At 45.7% G+C, this 22,433-nt stretch overlaps 1 protein-coding gene across 1 annotated transcript in view; it reads right to left on the bottom strand.

Annotated features, from left to right (window-relative positions):
* Nucleotides 1–22,433, bottom strand: part of RAD50 (RAD50 double strand break repair protein) — a 442,933-nt gene that overhangs the window by 194,435 nt on the left and 226,065 nt on the right. The window contains exons 13-16 of the mRNA XM_063928180.1: nt 14,061–14,236; nt 8,196–8,433; nt 7,344–7,533; nt 60–186 (exon numbers count right to left, since the gene is read on the bottom strand). Coding sequence (XP_063784250.1) covers nt 60–186; nt 7,344–7,533; nt 8,196–8,433; nt 14,061–14,236 — 731 coding nt within the window. The remainder of the gene's footprint in view (nt 1–59; nt 187–7,343; nt 7,534–8,195; nt 8,434–14,060; nt 14,237–22,433) is intronic.

The raw sequence follows: 22,433 nt of genomic DNA on the forward strand, positions 1-22,433 counted from the left end.
TACATTTTTCTTTAGTACAGATGTTATCAGGGAACTAGAGGTAGACTGCACATTCTCACCATTATCTAGGCTGTGCTGCTTTTCCTGCTTCTCCTGGTTCACCTGCTGGACAGTGCGGTTGAGGTCTACTCCTTGCAGTTTAGTGGCAAACTGCGCTATCTTTCTTTCTACATCTCTCAATTCCGTCTGAAAAAACAATATTAGAATATCAATTTCAGCATAGGAAGCATATACACGTTATTATCCACCATCCACTTTTCTTTTTGTACATGTGAGACATTTCTGCACTGGAAACGCTACTGAATTTACAAAGTGCTCAGTTGTTATTTATACCAAACACCAGAATGTAGCAAAAATGTGATTGAAGTGACCACATAAAATTTGATGTTGCCGGGCGAGGTTCTTTGATCATCTCAAAAATTCTGATGTCATGATATTTTCCTGCACAAAAGTCTTTTTAGTTTACAGAGAATCATAATCAGCTTTACTGGCCAGGTATACTCGCGTATACTAGGAATTGTATTCCTAGTATTCAATGCATCACCAAATAACAACATAAAGGGGAGATATAAACGTGATACGTAACATGCATGTATACATAAATAACATGCTTAACTATGGGAATACTGTGTAGAATTGCATCTCAGTATGTAGTACCAGACATATAGACATTATTTAGTAGATGGACAGCTAGTGGGAAGAAGCTTTTGGTGGTTTGAGTGTTTCTGGCGGGAATGGAGCTATAACGCCTGCCTGATGGGACCATTTCAAATAGGTTGTTGCTTGTCTGCCACAATTTTCCCTGCACACTTCTTGACTCTGGACAGGTATAGATCTTGAACAGTGGGGAGATCGGTCTCGACAATCTTTTCTGCTGTCCTCACCACCCTCTGTAGCTTTCGTCTTTCACACTCTTTGGCAGCTTCATACCAGACTGTGATCGAAGAGCATAGGACAGACTCTACAATGGCTGTGTAGAAGATGTGCAGCAGATCCTGCGGAATATTGAATTTCTTGAGTTGCCTTAGGAAGAACATTCGCTGTTGTGCCTTCCTGATGATGGCACCTATGCTTGGTCCCCATTTAAGGTCATGGGATATTTTTGACTCTAGGAATTTAAAGGAGTCGACCCACAACACCACTACCATCTCAACCGTTTTGAGGGGATTTAGGTCAAGGTTATTCCTGCTGCACCACTGTGTTAAGCCGGTCGACCTCACGTCTGTATGCAGACCTATCCCCGTCCTCAATTAGACCAATGATGGTGGTGTCATCAGCAAATTTTATGATTTTTACCGATTGCTCAGCCAAGGTACAGTCATTGGTGTAGAGAGAAGAGCAGGGGGTAGAGAACACATACTTGAGGGGCCCCTGTGCTGATCGAGCGCACGTCAGACGAGAGCTTCTCTGCTTTCACTACTTGTCTCCTTGCTGCCAGGAAATCTACAATCCAGGAGAATGTTGGTGCAGGAACCCCTAAGGAGAGAAGTTTCGGCTGCAGGATACCTGGGACGATTGTGTTGAATGCTGAGCTGAAGTCCACGAATAGGACCCTCACGTAGGTGCCTGGACTGTCCAGGTGCTGTAGGATGTAGTGCAGCCCCAAGTTCACTGCATCTCAACGCTCCTGTTAGCATGGTAGGCGAACTGCAGGGGGCCCATTTGAGAGTTAGTCTCAGGTGCTTCAGCACCAGCCGCTCAAACACTTTCATGACCACAGATGTAAGCGCAATTGGCCTGTAGTCATCCAGATCTTTTACGGTTGAGTTCTTGGGAACCGGGATAATTGTTGAGCGTTTAAAGCAGGAGGGAACCTTACAAGTCTCCAGTGAGGTGTTGAAGATACTGTATTTACAGCACATGAGCCAGTAATAACTGCACATATTAGTACATATATAGTACCATTCAGGACCATGGCCTACTGTTGACATGAGCCCAGTAATTACTCATGCTAACTGCACCAGAGGACAGACACGTGTAATAATGTATAAACTTTGACACTTCAGAAATTTTCCTTACTTTTAAACATTTAGCTGACATTTTAATTCACAGATTTTGCAGAAAAGTAGTAATATTTCTAAGTAATAATAATGGTTACTGATTTTAAATATCTAAGAATGTGGAGCAATACATAGTTTAATACATAGTGGGTATAGTTAATAAGAGTCGGGTCCATTCCGACATGCAGTTGTCGGAATGGACCCGACAACCCCTATTCAAAAGAGCGGCCAAATCCGACTGTCGGGGGAGAGCAGCGGAGGAGACGGAGCGGATGGGGGAGGAGACGGTGGAGCAGTGGCTGCAGCAGCGGAGGCTCACGGCAGAGTCCACCCGGCTCCAGCAAGCGGGACGTCGGTTGCTGGAGCCGGGTGGACGCTGCCGCTGGGTCCCTGCTCTCCCCGCTGCTCCCCCGTCTCCTGCTCTCAGCTCACTTATCTCAATCTGACTTTTTTTAAAGTCAGATTGAGATTGTCGAAAACGGGGCTAAAAAAAGTCGGGTTTGGCCCCGCTTCCGACAATGCACGCTGAAGCCGCCGTTCAGCGTGCATTCCGACAAGTCGGGTTTCCCGACAAGTCGGAATAAATGGGGCCGTAATGAATAGGTCGGAACCCCTTCCGACCTAAAACTGTCGGAAGCTGCCGTCTTTCCGACAAGATGGCAGCTTCCGACAGTTATTGAATATACCCCATAGTTGTTGAGTTTGAAAAAAGACAAATGTCCATCGAGTTCAACCTGTATTATAACTTTTTTTTATTTAATATTAATTAAATGCTGTATCCTTGGATATTTTTTTCCACTAGGAATTTATCTAATCCATTTTTAGAACTTATTGATTGAGTACACCATTACTACCTTCTCTGGCAGAGAATTCCAAATCCTTACTGCTCCTACTGTGAAGAACCCTTTTCTCCGTTGTGTATGGAATTTTTTTTCTTCTGACCTGAGGGGATGTCCTTGTGTCCTATGTAGTGTTTTTTTTTAGTTAAACAAATCATTGATAAATCCTTGTATTGTCCCTTTATATATTTAAAAATAATAATAATGTCTCCTCTCAGTCGCCTCTTTTCCAGTGTAAACAAATCTAACCTTTTAAGTCTTTCCTCATAATCCAGTGCCTCTATCCCCTTAACCAGTTTAGTGGCTCGCCTCTGAACCTTTTTCGAGTTCCAAGATATCTTTTTTATAGTTAAGTGCCCAGAACTGTACACAATATTCCAGGTGCTGCCGTACCAGTGATTTATACAGTGGGAGAATTACACTCTCATCCCTTGTCTCCATTCCCAGTTTTATGCATGCTAACACCTTATTTGCTTTTGTTGCTGCATTTGGACATTGCGTACTGCTACCAAGTTTATTGTCGATGAGCACCCCCAAATCTTTTTCAACTACCGTTATTCCTACATTTTCCCCATTTACTTTATAGGCTGCCTGATTGTTCTTAGTCCAAAAGTGCATAACTTTACATTTGTCTGTATTGAACCTCCTTCTCCATCTATGCGCCCAGGCCTCAAGTCTAGATAAGTCACTCTGTAGAGACTCAAAACATCCTTGTATGAATTAATTACTCTACATAGCTTAGTATCATCTGCGAAAATTGACACTGTGCTTTCCAGTCCCTCTCCTAGGTCATTAATGAATATGTTAAGCAACAATGGTCCGAGTACTGAACCCTGCGGTATTCCACTGAGCACTGAAGCCCATTCAGAGTACATCCCATTAATCCCCACTCGCTGTTCTCTATTGAACAGCCAATTATTCACCCAAGTACAGATAGTGTTTCCTACCCCAAGCACCCTAATTTGAGAATTAGGCTCTTATGTGGAACTTTGTCAAAGGCCTTAGCGAAGTCCAAAAAGATCACATCCACTGCTTGATCCAGATCAATATTATCACTTACTTTCTCGTAGAAGCTTATCAAGTTAGTTTGACATGACCTGTCCTTCACAAAACCATGCTGATTCCTAGTAATAACCTTGGAGGTATCCAAGTATGCTGTCCCTTAATATACCTTCTAGGAATTTCCCCACTATAGATGTCAAACTTACCAGTCTACAGTTACCGGGGTGAGTTTTAATACCCTTTTTAAATATTGGGGCTACCTCTGCTATACGCCAGTCGTTTGGTATCGTTCCTGATCTAATGGACTTTCTGAAAATCAAATATAGGGGTCTCGATATCTCTACATTAAGGGGGTCATTCCGAGTTGATCGCTCGCTAGCAGTTTTTAGCAGTCGTGCAAACGCTAAGCCGCCGCCCTCTGGGAGTGTATTTTAGCTTAGCAGAAGTGCGAACGAAAGGATCGCAGTGTGGCTACAAAAAAAAAATTGTGCAGTTTTAGAGTAGCTCCAGATCTACTCAGCATTTGTGATCTCTTCAGACTATTCAGTTCAGGATTTGACGTCACGAACACGCCCTGCGTTTCGGCCAGCCACGCCTGCGTTTTTCTTGGCACACCTGCGTTTTTTCGAGCACTCCCTGAAAGCGGTGAGTTGACACCCAGAAACGCCCACTTCATGTCAATCACTCTGCGGCGGCTATTGCGACTGAAAAGCATCGCTAGACCTTGTGTAAAATTACATCGGTCGTTGTGAAAGTACGTCGCGCATGCGCAGAAGTGCCGTTTTTTTAGTTAATAGCAGCGCAGCGAACATTTTCAGCTAGCGATGAACTCGGAATGACCCCCTAAGTTCCATAAGATCCCTGGGGTGGAGTCCATCTGGCCCAGGAGATTTATTTATCTTAATTTTACTTAGTCTCTCCCGGACTACTTCCTCGTTTAACCAAGTATCTAGCAACGGGCCGTTATTATGGCTTATGTTATGCTCTACTCTCGTCCACCTGTCCTCATTCGTGAGTACTGATGAAAAGAAATTATTAAATAAATCCGCTTTTTCCCTATCATCATTACTCAAGACATCCAACTCGCCCTTTAATGGCCCAATATTCTCCCTTTTTAGCCTTTTACCGTTTATATACTTAAAGAACTTTTTGGGGTTTGTTATACCCTCCTTTGCGATTTGTTTTTCATTTGCTATTTTAGCTGCTCTGATTTTTTGCATTTTTTGTTATATTCCTTGTAGAACTGGAATGATTCCACCTTAAATTCCAGACTTAAATGCTTTGAAAGCACGCCTTTTTTTATCTATATGTTCCTTGACCCTCTTATTAAGACACATCGGTTTGAATTTACTACTGTTTTTGTTGAATTTGGGAATATACAAATGAGTGTATGAGTGTATTTATTGAGCGCAGTTGTAAAAACATCCCACATTTCAGCAGTATTCTTACCATCAAATACAAATTCCCAATTGATGTCCTTCATTGCTTGTTTCAGCATGAAATTAGCTTTCTTAAAGATAAAAGTCTTAGTTAGACCCTTATATTGTTGCCTTTGGAAGCTGATATCGAATGTGATCATATTGTGATCGCTATTTCCTAGAGTCTCCCCTACTTTAGTATTTGATATTATTTCCTCATTATTAGTTAGTACTAGGTCCAGTATAGCCCTATGCCTAGTTGGATCCCCGATTACCTTGGACAAGTAGTGATCTTTTAGCATGTTTAAGAACCTATTACTCCTAGTTGTATTTACAGTTTCGGTGTTCCAGTTTATGTCCGGGTAATTAAAGTCCCCAACAATAATGACGTCCCCCATTCCTGCAGCTTTTTCGATTTGCTGCAAGAGTAGTAATTCATCAAATACTAATATCTGGCAGTTTATAGCAGGTCCCTAATAAAAGCTTTTTTGTATCTTTACCCCCACTCGAAATCTCAACCCACAGTGACTCCACGTTATCTCAAGTCCCCTCGTAAATGACCTATTTTAAAAACGGTTTTAAGGAAGGTTTAACATAAAGACAAACATACCCTCCCTTTTAATTAGTCCTATCTCTCCTGAAGAGGGTGTACCCCTCCATGTTTGCCGCCCAGTTATGGGAATCGTCCCACCATGTCTCTGTAATGCCTATTATATCATAATGGTCATTAAGTGCAATTGTTTCTAATTCCCCTACTTTACTTGTTAGGCTTCTTGCATTTGTAATCATGCACTAAAGTTTGGTAATTCCCTGATCCGTAAGTTTTGTTGTAGGTAACGTTTACTTAGGAACCCGAGTTTCCCTTAAATTACCATCGCTGACTATTTTTCTCCTTCTCCCCTTATCCACCATCATTATACTTTATACATCCCATTTTTCTTTGCTCTCAAGTTGTCCCACTAATTCTTTCTAATCCCTCCCTCCAGGCACCTAGTTTAAAATCTCCTCCAACCTTCTAACCATCCTTCCCCCAGCACTGCTGCCCCTCCTCATTCAGGTGCAATCCATCACAACAAAACAGATGGCGCCTGACTGAGAAGTCCGCCCAGTGTTCTAAGAACACAAATCCCTCTTTACTGCACCAGTCCCTGAGCCACACATTTACCTCCCTAATCTCCCTCTGCCTCCCTGGACTAGCGCGTGACACAGGTAATATTTCAGAGAATATTACCTTAGATGTACTTGCCTTTAGTTTCTGGCCTAGGTACCTATAATCTTTCTTAAGGACACCCCACCTACCACTAACTTTGTCGTTTGTGTCAATGTGCACCAAGACCGCCGGGTTGTTCCCAGCACCTCCTACCAATCTTTCTACCTGGTCAACGATGTGCCATACCCGAGCACCCGGGAGACAACAGACTGTACGGCGATCACGGTCCCGGTAGCAGATTGCCCTGTCTGTTCTCCCGATAATAGAATCCCCTACCACCACAATCTGGCTAGGTACCTCGCTTTCTTTTATTCCCTTTGTCCTGGATGGACCGCTCCTCCGGTTGCTAGAGGGAACGGTATCCTCCAGTGCCGTTATTTCCTCACTGCCATCCCCATAATCTTCGTCCAATCGGGCGAATTTATTGGGGTTTGGCAGATCGGAGATGTCCTGTCTCCCCCTCTTCTTCCGTCTAACCGTGACCCAGCTAGCTACCTGATTATCCTCGTCTACCGGTGGCCCCCCTGCAACTCCTCAACTGTTCTATCTAAGCTCTGCTCGAGATTGTGAATATCCCTCAGTTGCGTAACGGTTTGCTCTAGATCAGTCATCTGGTCTTCAATCGTTCGCATACACCTTGCGCAGATGTATTCACACTGTGAACATACGTTCTGTTTCTTTCTCTTGTTGCCATTTTATTCATATTAATAACTGTGTGTTGACGTGCCTCTAGGCCAATAAGTATTAGAGGCTTGGAGTTCCTACAATATTAGTGAACACATTGGGTATATGATACATAAGTGAATAAATAACTATGAATACTGCTTTGGATGGACCTCACTCAAGGTATATAAAGAGACCTTTTGTCACTAACCTGGTACCTTTCCATGAGGGAAATATCCTGCAAACAGGCCTTGGCGCTTTCCTCTTCAGACATAAACGTTGCTATCAGAGTTTCCTGTTCTTCAACATCATTTTTCAGGCGCTGTATTTCCCGGTTTATAAATATGAGCTTGTTTCTCAGTTCCGGGGTGTCCTTTTCTTTAAGTTCAATCAGCATTTGTCTAAAAGCATACTAAACTGTTTACCATTCCATTGTACCACATTATATCGCAATGAAAACTTATGTCAAGAATTTGTTTATGATTGGCAAATATAGATATATACACCTAGCGTCAATACACAATGTGGCATGAGGCGCATGGCACGAGTGAGCAACGACGAGTCTTTTGGAGTGAATGTGCATCTTTACCAACATTTAACGTAATATACAACACTTGTATATCTGTGTGCGACTGATGCTGTATCTGTATATGAAGCACAACAGAACTTTGCGTGAAAAAAAGTTGGTGCTGCTGCATCATGGCACTTTGTCTACAGATTCATACTCAATCGTTATCAGATATACAAGTGGAATAAAATCAACGAGAACCTGTAAAAACCCTGCACTGTCAGTGGGAACCCCAAGGTTTTAATGTACCATGCTACCAGGAGCAGAGCAGCGAGACCAACACTAAAGTACTGTCATTAGGGCTCCAGCAGCACTCAGGGAGTGCTCTTGTTCTAGGAACTCCCGTATTTCCGAAATTAGAGAAATAATCTGCCTCTTGAGGGGAACGCCTTGTTACTTAATCTCTATCCTCCAGGTTGCAGATGGTCAAAAGAGCTGTAATATCTTACAGCATGTTTTAAGAAAAGCTAAATATATAGACCTCTGTGTACTTGCCTCATTGGTTTCAGCTCCATCATGTCATCCCTTCTTTTCTCTCTTCTCTTTAATTCACTTTCAGTAGACTTGAGTTTATCTGGAACTAGTCGCAGCTTGGATTGCATGTCATTAATTACATCCTGCAGCTCAGCCTCTGAAGGAAATATCCTCTGACAGACTGGACAGCAGGGCTGGTTATCCTCGGTTAGCTGGGTGATGAACTGAGTGTATACTGCTGTTGCTCCTGCCAGCATTGCTGTTCAGATATGAATAACATATTCCACTTATTCCTACTATACATAATGTTATATGAAACGCAACTAGTTCTGAGAAAACTGAAGCAGAACTAGCACAGAAAACATACGGGAAAATAGTTCCATATTTTATCAATTTGTAAGGACATATACATATTGGAGATGAATATAAATATAACATTATAGTGTAATAGGACCATAAGAGATTGGTGTTCAGGCAAATCAAAAGTAAAGCTGAAGCTGGTCAGGAAGAGCAGAGCAGCCAGACACCATTGTGTTTAAAGTCCAATATAGTGGTTTTGGGCTGTAAGTTGGGGAAGAGGCGTGGCCTAGAGGTAGTCTAGGAAGACTATAATTTTCAAGATATGGAGGTGAATCAGGTGTAAAGCATTGTGTGGTATCAGTATGGGGTGTGATTGAGAGAGGTATGACATTTTGAGGGGAGTGGAAGCAACATGCATAAGGTTCAGTGAATTTATTTTTGGTGAAGTGACATAGCACATAGAGTCAAGGAGAAGCAGAAAGGAAAAGGTTTATTTTTTTAATCAAAGACCAGCAATGAGCATATACTGTAAAACGAGATTTCTGGAAAGAACTTACCGTTGTTAAATCTCTTTCTGCGAGGTACACTGGGCTCCACAGGGAATGACATTGGGGTGTAGAGTAGGATTCTTGATCCGAGGCACCAACAGGCTTAAAGCTTTGACGTTCTTCCCAGAATGCATAGCGCCACCTCCTTTATAACCCCGCCTCCGTGCACAGGAACTCAGTTTTTGTTAACCAGTCCAATGCAGTAGAAGGCAAAAGAAACGACAACTGTTAGTCGCCACATACACCACATTCTCACAACATGAGAAAGTGTCAGCGGCTAATGCCATACCAACCCAAAGAAGCTAAGTGCGTCAGGGTGGGCGCCCTGTGGAGCCCAGTGTACCTCGCAGAAAGAGATTTAACAATGTAAGTTCTTACCATAAATCTTGTTTTCTGCTGTGGGGTACACTGGGCTCCACAGGGAATGACATTGGGGATGTCCTAAAGCAGTTCCTTATGGGAGGGGACGCACTGCAGCAGGCACAAGAACCCGGTGTCCAAAGGAAGCATCCTGGGAGGCGGAAGTATCGAAGGCATAAAACCTTATGAACTGAGGACCATGTAGCCGCCTTGCACAATTGTTCAAGGGTCGCACCACGGCGGGCCGCCCAAGAAGGTCCAACCGACCGAGTAGAATGGGCCTTTATGGTAGCAGGAGCTGGAAGGCCAGCCTGTACATAAGGAGATAAAAAACAAGATTTTCCTGGCGCCCACCAAATCCCTTACACAGTTGCCGCAGCTTTCAATTAGGGAATACTCAGCCCTTAAATAGAACAAGACAAAAAAGCAAAAGAAAGCGCTGGCAAACCGTGTCTTAAAAAAGCTTTTTTATTTAGTATTTCTTTCTATAACATACTGAAATAGGGATTTCGATAATTTCACACATAAACTCTAATAAAATTTTAGCACGTCATATGCAATAGTTATTATAAAAAACATGCACTTTGCATATTACGTGCTAAAATTTTTATTAGAGTTTGTGTGTGAAATTATCGAAATCCCTATTTCAGGATGTTATAGAAAGAAATACTGTACATAAGCATGTGCAATCACCATTCTAATCCATCTGGCTAGGGTCTGCTTGTGAGCAGGCCAGCCACGTTTGTGAAAACCAAACAGAACAAAGAGAGAATCCGACTTCCTAATGGAGGCAGTTCTCTTCCCGTACATACGGAGAGCACGTACCACATCCAAAGACCGCTCTTTGGAAGACAATTCAGGAGACGCAAAGGCCGGCCCAACAATCTCCTGATCAAGGTGGAAATAAGACACCACCTTAGGTAAATACCCGGGACGTGTTCTAAGAACAGCCCGATCACGGTGAAAAATCAGATATGGTGACCTACAAGATAAGGCACCAAATCCGACACCCGTCTAGCAGAGGCAATAGCCAGCAAAAACAAAACCTTAAGAGAAAGCCACTTAAGGTCTGCAGATTCAAGGGGCTCAAACGGAGACTCTTGTAACGCCTCTAGAACCACAAACAAGTCCCAAGGAGCCACAGGCGGGACAAAAGGAGGTCGAATCCGCAACACACCCTGAGTGAACGTATGAACATCAGGTAAAGTCGCAATTTTTCTCTGGAACCAAACCGACAAGGCAGAAATATGAACCTTGATGGAGGCCAGACGAAGGCCCAAGTCCAGGCCCTGTTGTAGAAAGGCCAAAAGTTTGGCCGTACTAAACTTGTAAGCGTCATGATTGTTAGATGCGCACCAAGCAAAGTAAGAATTCCAGACCCTATGGTAAATCCGAGCAGAAGCCGATTTCCGGGCCTTCAACATAGTTTGAATGACTGCCTCAGAAAAACCTTTGGCCCTCAAGACGGAAGCTTCAAGAGCCACGCCGTCAAAGTCAACCGGGATAAATCCTGATATACACAGGGGCCCTGAACGAGGAGATTAGGGGGCTGCGGAAGTAGAAGGGGACGCTCTATCGAGAGACCCTGAAGGTCTGCGAACCAATGCCGTCTGGGCCACGTGGGAGCGATCAGAAGTAGGATTCCGCCTTCTTGCTTGAACTTCCTTATTACTCTGGGCAGGAGTGACACCGGAGGAAACACGTATGGCAGCTGAAAGTTCCATGGTATTGCCAGTGCGTCCACGAACGCTGCTAGAGGATCCCTTGTCCTTGCTTTGAAGACCGGAACCTTGTGATTGTGTCGAGACGCTCCACTCTCCGGCGTGTACGTCCTGACGACTGAGAAAGTCCGCTTCCCAGTTTAGGATCCCCGGAATGAATACTGCCGATATGGCTGGCATATGGCGTTCTGCCCACTGAAGAATCCTTGATACTTCCCTCATTGCCATGCGGCTTCGAGTGCTGCCTTGATGATTGATGTACGCCACCGTGGTGGTGTTGTCCGACTGTACTTGAACAGGTCTGCTGTATTAAATGCTGGTCCTAGTTCAATGAGTTGAACTCCGCCCGCAATTCCAGAATGTTTATCGGGAGGAGAGACTCCTCCTTGGTCCACCGACCCTGAGAGTGTTGCTCCAACACCGTCCCCCAAACTCTCAGATTGGCATCCGTCGTCAGAAGGACCCTGTTGGAGATCCAGAAGGGACGACCCCTGCTCAATCGTTGGTCCTGAAGCCACCAGCTCAGTGACAGACGGACCTCCAGAGACAAGGAGATCATTTGAGACTTGATCCGGTGAGGCAGGCCGTCCCACTTGGCAAGAATCAGCTTCTGCAGAGGGCGGGAATGGAATTGAGCGTACTCCACCATGTAGAAAGCAGACACCATGAGACCTAGCACTTGCATTGCCGAATGTATCGACACTTGCGGGCGAGATAGGAAGCATCGAATCCTGTCCTGAAGCTTCAGGACTTTCTCCCGAGACCAGAACAACCACTGGTTGTGAGTGTTCAAAAACGCCCCCAGGTGCACCATGCTCTGAGCAGGGACCAGGGAAGATTTCTTTCAGTTGATGAGCCACCCGTGGGCTTGCAGAAACTGGATAGTTAGATCCAGATGGCGTAGGAGAATTTCTGGGGAATTTGCCAGGATCAACAAGTCATCCAGGTACGGTAGGATCCTGACCCCTTGACGGCGGAGCGCAGCCGTCATTACCGCCATAACCTTGGTGAAGACTCGCGGAGCCGTGGTCAAACCAAAAGGTAACACCCGAAATTGGTAATGGAGGTTGCCAAACGCAAACCTCAGGTACTGCTGATGCGACACTGCAATGGGAATATGCAGGTAAGCATCCTGTATGTCCAGGGAGACCATATAATCCCCAGGTTCCAAGGCCAGAACAATAGAGCGAAGAGTTTCCATACGAAACTTCGAGACCCTCACAAATTTGTTCAAGGACTTAAGGTTGAGAATAGGCCGGGAGGACCCATTCGGTTTCGGGACTAGGAACAGCGGTGAATAGTACCCCTTGCCTCTCTGAGCCAGAGGCACCTGTACTACCACTCCTGTGTCCAGGAGGGACTGTACCACCGAATGAAGAGTTTTTGCCTTCACCTGATCCGAAGGGACGTCTGTCAGGCAAAATCGATGAGGGGAACGATTCTTGAAGGATACAGCGTAACCTCGAGTGACGACTTCCCGTGCCCAGGCATCAGAAGTGGTCCTCAACCATTCCTGGGAATACCCTAGAATTCGGCCCCCTACCCTGGGATCCCCCAGAGGGAGGCCCGCCCCATCATGCGGCAGGCTTTTCAGTTTTGGAAGCAGGCTGACGGGCAGCCCAGGCCCTTTTGGGTTTGGGCTTATTGGGTTTGGAGGTGCGAACCTGTTTCGCGTACGCCTGACCTTTTGCTTTCACTGAAGGACGAAAGGAGTGAAATAAGTACTTTTAGCCTTCGGCACCGAAGGAGCAGTACTAGGTAGACATGCTGTTTTAGCAGAGGCTAAGTCAGCCACTATCTTGTTGAGGTCTTCTCCGAAAAGAATGTCTCCCTTTAAAGGGAGTACCTCCAGATCCACAGACCAGGCCAAAATGGACGTAGTAAAAGCCTTGGCCGCCAGAATACCGGCATCAGAAGCCGCCTCCTTAATGTAATGAGACGCTGTGCCAATATATGACAAGCATTGTCTAGCATGACCAACAGCGTTGGACGGCAACTCCGCCTCCAGCTCCTGAGCCCATGCTTCCACAGCTTCTGCAACCCATGTCGCTGCAATGGTGGGGCTATGCGCAGCATAGCGCTGACAAGCAGGCGGCTTTACAGAGGAGGATTTGCCCAAACAGTCCCAGGGTCAGCTCAGCTTGTCCTAATGGCACCCAAACGCTGACAGGGAGTGAGGGAGAGAGAGATATGCAGCTCCAGGGCAGGAACATTTACTCTAAATGGCGCCCTGGGGCTGGGGGAGGGACTACAGGTCAAAGCCTTATCCCCCTGCTGGACTTCACCACCGGGAACTGTGGGCTTATATAAACGGTTTATGAGAGAAAACCGACCTGTGCCCTTGCCCTGGTGGTCTAGAGGAGTCCCTGTACTACCACAGTGTCCATGCCAGCGCGCGTGGCCTGCCTCCTACCAGCCGTGCGGGATCGCGATTTACAGCGGGTCTTGCCGGGGGGACCCACTTACCTCCTCCCTAAGTGTGGATACGCGATCCAGGAGAACAGCGGCAGTGTGTGTGACTAACTGGAAGAAAACCGGAGCCTCCGCTGTAGGTACCCGGCAACCAGGGCGCGGGAGTGTACAGCTCCGCTGGGGGAGGTGATGGAGCTGCAGCAGGAGACGTCTGACTGATATCTAACACAGTCAGTGTCTCTGCTGCAGCCCTTGAAGTCTTCATTTTTCTTTAAAAGCTTCTTCTCAGGGCTGCTGGAGCAGCCCCCTGTTGTATGCCTGCTTACTGCATGGCACGAACTACAAAACTGAGTTCCTGTGCACGGAGGCAGGGTTATAGAGGAGGTAGCGCTATGCATTCTGGGAAGAAGGTCAAAGTCTTGAGCCTGTTGGTGCCTCGGATCAAGATCCTACTCTACACCCTAATGTCATTCCCTGTGGAGCCCAGTGTACCCCGCAGCAGAAATTAAAATTCCACAGCTCCATTATAAGTAACAGCGCCTCACCTCGTTGTTTAGATGTCTTTTCTATATCGTCCTGCAGACGCGTCAGGTCGCTGTCGAAGTCTTGGCTACCACACACATCAAACACCTTTTCCTCATATGATGAGCACTGCTCCTCTTTTTTCCGCAGCTCATTGCTCATGTGGTTTTTATTCTGTTCAGCTGAAGCCAATTCCTTGCTGTAATAAATGAAGTTGTTTTTTTTTATTGATATTTAAGGGACTTGTAGAGCAATAAAATGTTAAGTGAAAATGTAATCAAACACCATGTAATCAAAATGAGTGTAAAAACAATTAAAGAATAAAAATGTGATAGGTCACAGGGTAAAGGGACTATTTCTGAAGGGACTGAGGGGCAGATGTATTAACCTGGAGAAGGCATTAGGAAGTGATAAACCAGTGATATGTGCAAGGTGATACACGCACCAGCCAATCAGCTCCTAACTGTTCATTTACATATTGGAGCCGATTGGCTGGTGCGTGTGTCACCTTGCACATATCACTGGTTTATCACTTCCTTATGCCGTCTCCAGGTTAATACATCTGCCCCTGAATGTGAAATCTTCAAATTTCTTGTTTACAATGTGAATGAATAGAGGAAGCGCTGTGTTGCATTGCCAACATGAGGCAACTACTGCCCAGTCAGTTTCCTTGTTGAAAGAGTTACATATGCAAATGAGAACGAAATGTCTTATTTATGCAATCATTACTTTAAAGGAAAAAAAAGGAATTCTAGTACAGTATTTCTATCAAGAATTTAGGAAGTGCTTTGATGGATTAGTTTTCTTGTCACCATTTAGCAACATGCAGAATTAAATGTATTTCAAAGTCCCACATAATATCACTGTACGATGAGGACAATGGTGGGATTTTGGTATTAACTAATAAATTCCTTTTTCCAAGGTTAGTGGAGAAACAAAGACGGCGGTTCATCTTTCACCTGTAGGAAGTGCATGCAGTGGAAAAAGGAACAACTCTTTTCCTTCACTGTAAAAACCTGCTTTTCCTCCATTCACACCATGAAGATCAGAAAAACATCACACTCATACCTGGGTGGGCAAATTTGTTTGCCCCTACAGTCTCAGGAGAAAGGTTTTAACACGAAAAAATACGCATATCCACTTTTCTCATTCAGCAGTTGGAGGACACAGACAGTGGTATGTCCCATAGGAACCTTATTTGTTTGTTAATAAAACCGGGTCAACCTTTCCCAAGGTTTTTGAGGTGTATTCTTTCTTATGCTAAATCCAAATAAGACATTAGATTTGTCCTATCAGGCTTAGATTTCTTGTGGTGCCATGTTTCCTCATTTAGTATAATCACGGGATTATTATTATTTTAATATTAAGCATAATTTGGAGAGTTGATCATGTTGGCAGGATAAGATGCTAATTCAGTCACGGTGGCTCTTGGTCAATAACACAACGTGGATGAGTAGCGCTTATTCATTGACTCTTCAGGTGCAAAACCGTAAGTAGACATTGTGGTGCCCTGTGCCAGAAAGATAATTGGTGCCCAGCCCCCTTCCATCCATACCTAAAATTGGGCCAGTGCCTATGCGCTGTGGGCTGAGCACACACCTAGTTATGGCACTGCTGACACACACTGCTACCATCATGTACTAAAAAGCCCCCCTGCAGTGCAGCACCACCACACTACACTACAGCACATTTGTCACACATGCAGTGCAGCTTATTACAGAAACCTTTAAAGGGGGACTGAAGAAGAGTGCATTGTGGGTAGCTCTCAGAGTCCCAGAAGAAATGGCCGCACGCTGCCGCTGCAGGAAGCTTCACTGCCTGGCCTCTCACTGAGGAGATACCAGAAGCAGCTGTCACGTCACGTGGCTTAGTTTCAATGGATAACAAAAACCTGCCATCAGTGGGGGGGAATGCATTGCCTCGCGGAGGAGGGGGGCGTTACCAAGGATTCACTGCGGCTGAAGAAGGGGGAGCCAGTAGAGGCCGGACGCCAGAGCCTGCGGCAGTGTTATGTATGTAACACTCTGTAGCATTCTGTGAGCTGCTGGCATGCCTCGGTCCCTCTGTCTCTCTGAACAGAAACTGTATGCGCATACGCACAGTGTCCATTCACCGCTGCTCTACAGTAGAACAGCGATTGACAGGAGCCTCCCAAAAAATTCGGGACGGTTGGTAGATTATTTAGATACGCTGGAATACGAGGAAAGGCTTACAAGACTAGGCATGTTTACACTGGAAAAGAGGAGATTAAGAGGGGACATGATCAACATTTACAAATATATAAGGGGACAATATACAGATCTTGCGCAGGACCTGTTTTTGGTTAGATCAACACAGAGAACTCGTGGACACTCGCTCAGGTTAGAGGAGAGGAGATTCCGCACAATATGGCGTAAAGGCTTTTTTACGGTAAGGAAGATACGTGTTTGGAATTCCCTGCCTAAGGGAGTTGTAATGGCCGACTCAGTCAACATCTTTAAGAATGGGTTAGATAAATTCCTAATGGATGAGGATATCCAGGGTTACGGGGCATAGTCACGCACTATGGTTATTATTAAAAAGAGGGGTAAAACGTAACGGAAGTCATCAACTTCAGTCAAAATTTCATACAAAACAATCGTGCATAGGAGTCCACAAATGGGTTGAACTCGATGGACAATTGTCTTTTTTCAACCTTAGATACTATGTTACTATGTATGTATATATGTATATATATATATATATACACACACACAAATATATATATATATATATATATATAGCGATCACAAATGAGGCGGCACTCAGAGGCTGTCACAAATTCTTGTAATAGTGCAAAAGAGAAATCAACGTTTCGTGGACCAGTTCCCCTTCTTCTTGGAGTGCCGATGCAACAAGGTACTATATATATATATATATATATATATATATATATATATATATTTATTTGATAAACAGATGAGGCGGCACTCGGAGACTTGAAAACACAGCAAAAGTGTATTAGATGTCGATCCACATCTAATACACTTTTGCTGTGTTTTCAAGTCTCCGAGTGCCGCCTCATCTGTTTATCGAATATATACCAGGGCTTGGTCCCTAGGGGAGGGCACCCAAGCAAGCCAGTCTCGTTTTGGGACAGTTCCTAGTGCCGGATACTCTGTTTGCTATATATATATATATATATATATATATATATATATATATATATATATACATATATATACATATATATATATATACACACACAACACACAATGGAAAATGATTAATTCAACCTGTTAAATAAAGAGCTTTATTTCCTTATAAAATATAAGTGGTGATTTAGTCCAGAAAATAAGATTTGAAACCTACCGGTAAATCTTTTTCTCCTAGTCCGTAGAGGATGCTGGGGACTCCGTAAGGACCATGGGGTATAGATGGGCACCGCAGGAGACATGGGCACTCTAAGACTTTAGATGGGTGTGAACTGGCTCCTCCCTCTATGCCCCTTCTCCAGACCTCAGTTAAAGAACTGTGCCCAGAGGAGACGGACAGTACGAGGAAAGGATTTTTGTTAATCTAAGGGCGAGATACCTACCAGCCCACACCATACAACATGGAATATACTAAACCAGTTAACAGTATGAACAAAACAGCATCAGCCAGAGACTGATCACAACTGTAACATAACCCTTATGTAAGCAACAACTATATACAAGCCTTGCAGAAATTGTCCACACTGGGACGGGCGCCCAGCATCCTCTACGGACTAGGAGAAAAAGATTTACCAGTAGGTTTAAAATCCTATTTTCTCTTACATCCTAGAGGATGCTGGGGACTCCGTAAGGACCATGGGGATTATACCAAAGCTCCAGACCGGGCGGGAGAGTGCGGATGACTCTGCAGCACCGATTGAGCAAACATGAGGTCCTCATCAGCCAGGTTATCAAACTTGTAGAATTTTGCAAAAGTGTTTGAACCCGACCAAGTAGCTGCTCGGCACAGCCGCCCAAGAAGAGCCCACCTTCCTAGTAGTATGGACCTTTACCGAATTTGGTAACGGCAATCCAGCCTTAGAATGAGCCTGCTGAATCGTGTTACAGATCCAGCGAGCAATAGTCTGCTTAGAAGCAGGAGCACCAACCTTGTTGGCCGCATACAGGACAAACAGTGCCTCTGTTTTCCTAACTCGAGCCGTCCTGGCTACATAAATTTTTAAGGCACTGACTACATCAAGGGACTTGGAATCCTCCAAGTCACCCATAGCCACAGGCACCACAATAGGTTGGTTCATATGGAACGACGAAACCACCTTAGGTAGAAATTGAGGACGAGTTCTCAACTCCGCTCGATCCACATGGAAAATCAGATAGGGGCTCTTGTGAGACAAAGCCGCCAATTCGGACACCCGCCTCGCAGATGCCAAGGCCAACAACATGACCACTTTCCAAGTGAGAAATTTTAACTCCACTGTTTGAAGAGGTTCAAACCAGTGTGATTTTAGGAACCGTAACACCACGTTAAGGTCCCACGGTGCCACTGGGGACACAAAAGGAGGTTGGATGTGCAGCACTCCCTTTACAAAAGTCTGGACTTCTGGGAAAGAACCCAATTTGAAAAAAAAAAATTAGATAAGGCCCAAATCTGCACCTTAATGGAGCCTAACTTAAGGCCCATATCCACTCCTGTCTGTAGAAAGTGGAGAAAACGTCCAAGCTGAAAATCTTCCTTAGGAGCATTCTTGGCTTCACACCAAGAAACATATTTCCTCCAGATACGGTGATAATGCTTCGCCGTTACCTCCTTCCTAGCTTTGATTAGAATAGGGATGACTTCCCCCGGAATACCTTTCCTAGCTAGGATTTGGTGTTCAACAGTCATGCCGTCAAACGTAACCGCGGTAAGTCTTGGAACACACAGGGCCCCTGTTGCAACAGGTCCTCCCTGGGAGGAAGAGGCCACGGATCTTCAGCAATCATTTCCTGAAGATCTGAATACCAGGCCCTTCGAGGCCAATCTGGAACATTGAGTATTGTCTGCACTCTTGTCCGCCTTATGATTCTCAATATTTTTGAGATGAGTGGAAGTGGAGGGAACACAGACCGACTGAAACACCCACGGTGTCACTAGTGCGTCCCCCGCCACTGCCTGAGGGTCCCTCGACCTGGAACAATACGTCCAAAGCTTTTTGTTGAGGCGTGACGCCATCATGTCTATTTGAGGAAGTCCCCAACGACTTGTTATCTCTGCAAAGACCTCTTGATGAAGTCCCCACTCTCCTGGATGGAGATCGTGTCTGTTGAGGAAGTCTGTTTCCCAGTTGTCCACACCCGGAATGAAAACTGCTGACAAAGTGCTTACATGATTTTCCGCCCAGCGAAGAATCCTGGTGGCTTCTGCCATTGCTGCTCTGCTCCTTGTCCCGCCTTGGCGGTTTACATGTGCCACGGCTGTGACGTTGTCTGGCTGAATCAGAACGGGTAGGTTGCGAAGAAGATTCTCCGCTTGTTGTAGGCCGTTGTATATGGCCCTTAATTCCAGCACATTGATGTGTAGACAAGTCTCCTGACTTGACCATATTACTTGAAAATTTCTTCCTTGTGTGACTGCTCCCCATCCTCGGAGGCTCGCGTCCATGGTCACAAAAATCCAGTCTTGAATGCTGAACCTGCGACCCTCTAGAAGGTGAGCGCTCTGAAGCCACCACAGGAGAGACACTCTGGCCCTGGGGGACAGGCTTATTCTCTAATGAATTTGTTAATGGGACCTCGACCACTTGTCCAGAAGGTCCCACTGAAAAGTTCTCGCATGGAACCAACTGCGACTTTGGTAGATTTAGAATCCAGCCGTGTTGTTGTAGTACTCTCAGGGAGAGAGACACGCTTTTCAGTAACTGATCTCTCGATCTCGCCTTTATCAGGAGATCGTCCAAGTATGGGATAATTGTGACTCCTTGCTTGCGCAGGAGCACCATCATTTCCGCCATTACCTTGGTGAAAATTCTCGGGCCGTGGAAAGCCCAAACGGCAACGTCTGAAACTGGTAATGACAATCCTGTACAGCGAATCTCAGGTACGCCTGATGAGGCGGATATATGGGGACATGAAGGTATGCATCCTTTATGTCTAGTGACACCATAAAATCCCCCCCCCCCCCCTCCAGGCTGGAGATCACTGCCCGGAGAGATTTCATCTTGGAATTTGAACCTTTTCAAATATAGGTTCAGGGATTTTAGATTCAGAATTGGTCTGACCGAGCCATCCGGCTTCGGGACCACAAACAGGGTTGAATAAAACCCTTTTCCCTGTTGCCCTAGGGAAACCTTGATAATCACCTGCTGTTGACACAGTTTTTGTATGGCAGCTGAAACTGTTTCCCTCTCTGGGGGAGAAGCTGGCAAGGTCGATTTGAAAAATCGGTGTGGAGGCACATCTTCGAACTCCAGTTTGTAGCCTTGGGATACAATTTCGATCACCCAAGGATCCAAATCCGACTGAACCCAGACCTGGCTGAAGAGACGAAGACGTGTCCCCACTGGTGCGGACTCCCGCAGCAGAGCCCCAGCGTCATGCGGTGGATTTTGTAGAGGCCGGGGAGGATTTTTGTTCCTGGGAACTAACTGTAGCTGGTGTTCTTTTCCCTCTACCTTTACCTCTGGCGAGGAAGGAAGAGCCCCGACCCTTTCTGAACTTATGCGACCGAAAGGACTGCATCTGGAATTGAGGTGTCTTCTTTTGCTGTGGGGGAACATAAGGCAAAAAAGAAGACTTACCCGCGGTAGCTGTGGAAACCAGGTCCGCGAGGCCCTCCCCAAATAAAACTTCACCCTTGTAAGGCAAAGCCTCCATATGTCTCTATGAATCAGCATCACCTGTCCATTGACGGATCCACAGGGACCTTCTAGCAGAAACTGCCATGGCATTGGCTCTTGAACCCAACAGCCCAATATCTCTCGCAGCCTCTCTCATATATAACGCTGCATCCTTAATGTGACCGAAGGTCAACAAAATACTCTCCTTATCTAAGGTGTCAATGTCTGTTGACAAGTTATCTGCCCACGCTGCAATTGCGCTACCAACCCATGCCGATGCTACTGCCGGCCTGAGTAGGGCTCCCGCATGCGCGTAAATTGATTTTAAGGTAGTTTCCTGCCTGCGATCCGCAGGATCTTTTAGGGCCGCCGTGTCCGGGGACAGTAGCGCCACCTTTTTGGATAAGCGCGTCAAGGCCTTGTCCACCGTGGGCGAGGATTCCCACCATAACCTGTCCTTTGAGGGGAAAGGATACGCCATAATAATTCTCTTGGGAACCTGCAGTCTCTTGTCTGGAGTTTCCCAAACCTTTTCAAATAAAGCGTTCAGCTCATGAGATGGGGGAAACATTACCTCAGGTTTCTTCCCCTTAAACATGCAGACCCTCGTGTCAGGGACAGAAGGGTCCTCTGTGATATGTAAAACATATTTTATTGCAATAATCATATATTGAATACTCTTGGCCACTCTTGGGTGTAACCTCGCATCATCATAGTCGACACTGGAGTCAGAATCCGTGTCGGTATAAGTGTTTGCTACCTGGGAAAAGGGACGTTTATAGGACCCTGAAGGGTCTTGTGACACAGCCAAAGCCATGGATTGACTCCCTGCTTTGTCCTTGGACTCTGCTTGTCCAATCTCTTATGTAATAAAGTCACATTAGCATTTAACACATTCCACATGTCCAACCAATCAGGTGTCGGCTGTGCCGACGGAGACACCACCACCATCTGCTCTGCATCCTCGCTAGACGAGCCTCCGCTTCAGACATGTCGACACACACGTACTGACACCCCCGCACACACTGGGATACATGAATAAGGGGACAGACCCCCAATAAGGCCCTTTGGAGAGACAGAGAGAGTATGCCAGCACACACCCAGCGCCACAATATACTGAAACCAAAAGTCCCAGCCTAAATAGCGCTATATAAATATACAATTTTGCACCAAATAATGTGGAGAGTCCGGGAGCAGCTTCTCTGCAGCATGCTGTGGAGAAAATGGCGCTGGTTAGTGCTGGAGGATCAAGCCCCGCCCCCTCGACGGCGGGCTTCGGTCCCACTAATTTATTTATACTGGCGGGAGTTGTATAATATACTGCCTCCGCAGTATCTAAGAATGCTGCCAGTTTCATTTGAGGTGATTATTGCTGCCCAGGGCGCCCCCCCTGCGCCCTGCACCCATGCTGTGCCTTGTGTGTGTGTGTGTGTGTGGGAGCAATGGCGCGCAGCGCGACCGCTGCGCGGTACCTCAGTGAAGATCTGAAGTCTTCTGCCGCCTTTGAAGTCTTCTTGCTTCATATACTTACCCGGCTTCTATCTTCCGGCTCTGTGAGGACGGCGGCGGCGCGGCTCTGGGACGAACAGCGAGGACGACACCTGTGTTCCAACCCTCTGGAGCTAAT

Source organism: Pseudophryne corroboree, chromosome 6 (genome assembly GCF_028390025.1).
Source record: "Pseudophryne corroboree isolate aPseCor3 chromosome 6, aPseCor3.hap2, whole genome shotgun sequence".
Lineage (NCBI taxonomy): Eukaryota > Metazoa > Chordata > Amphibia > Anura > Myobatrachidae > Pseudophryne > Pseudophryne corroboree.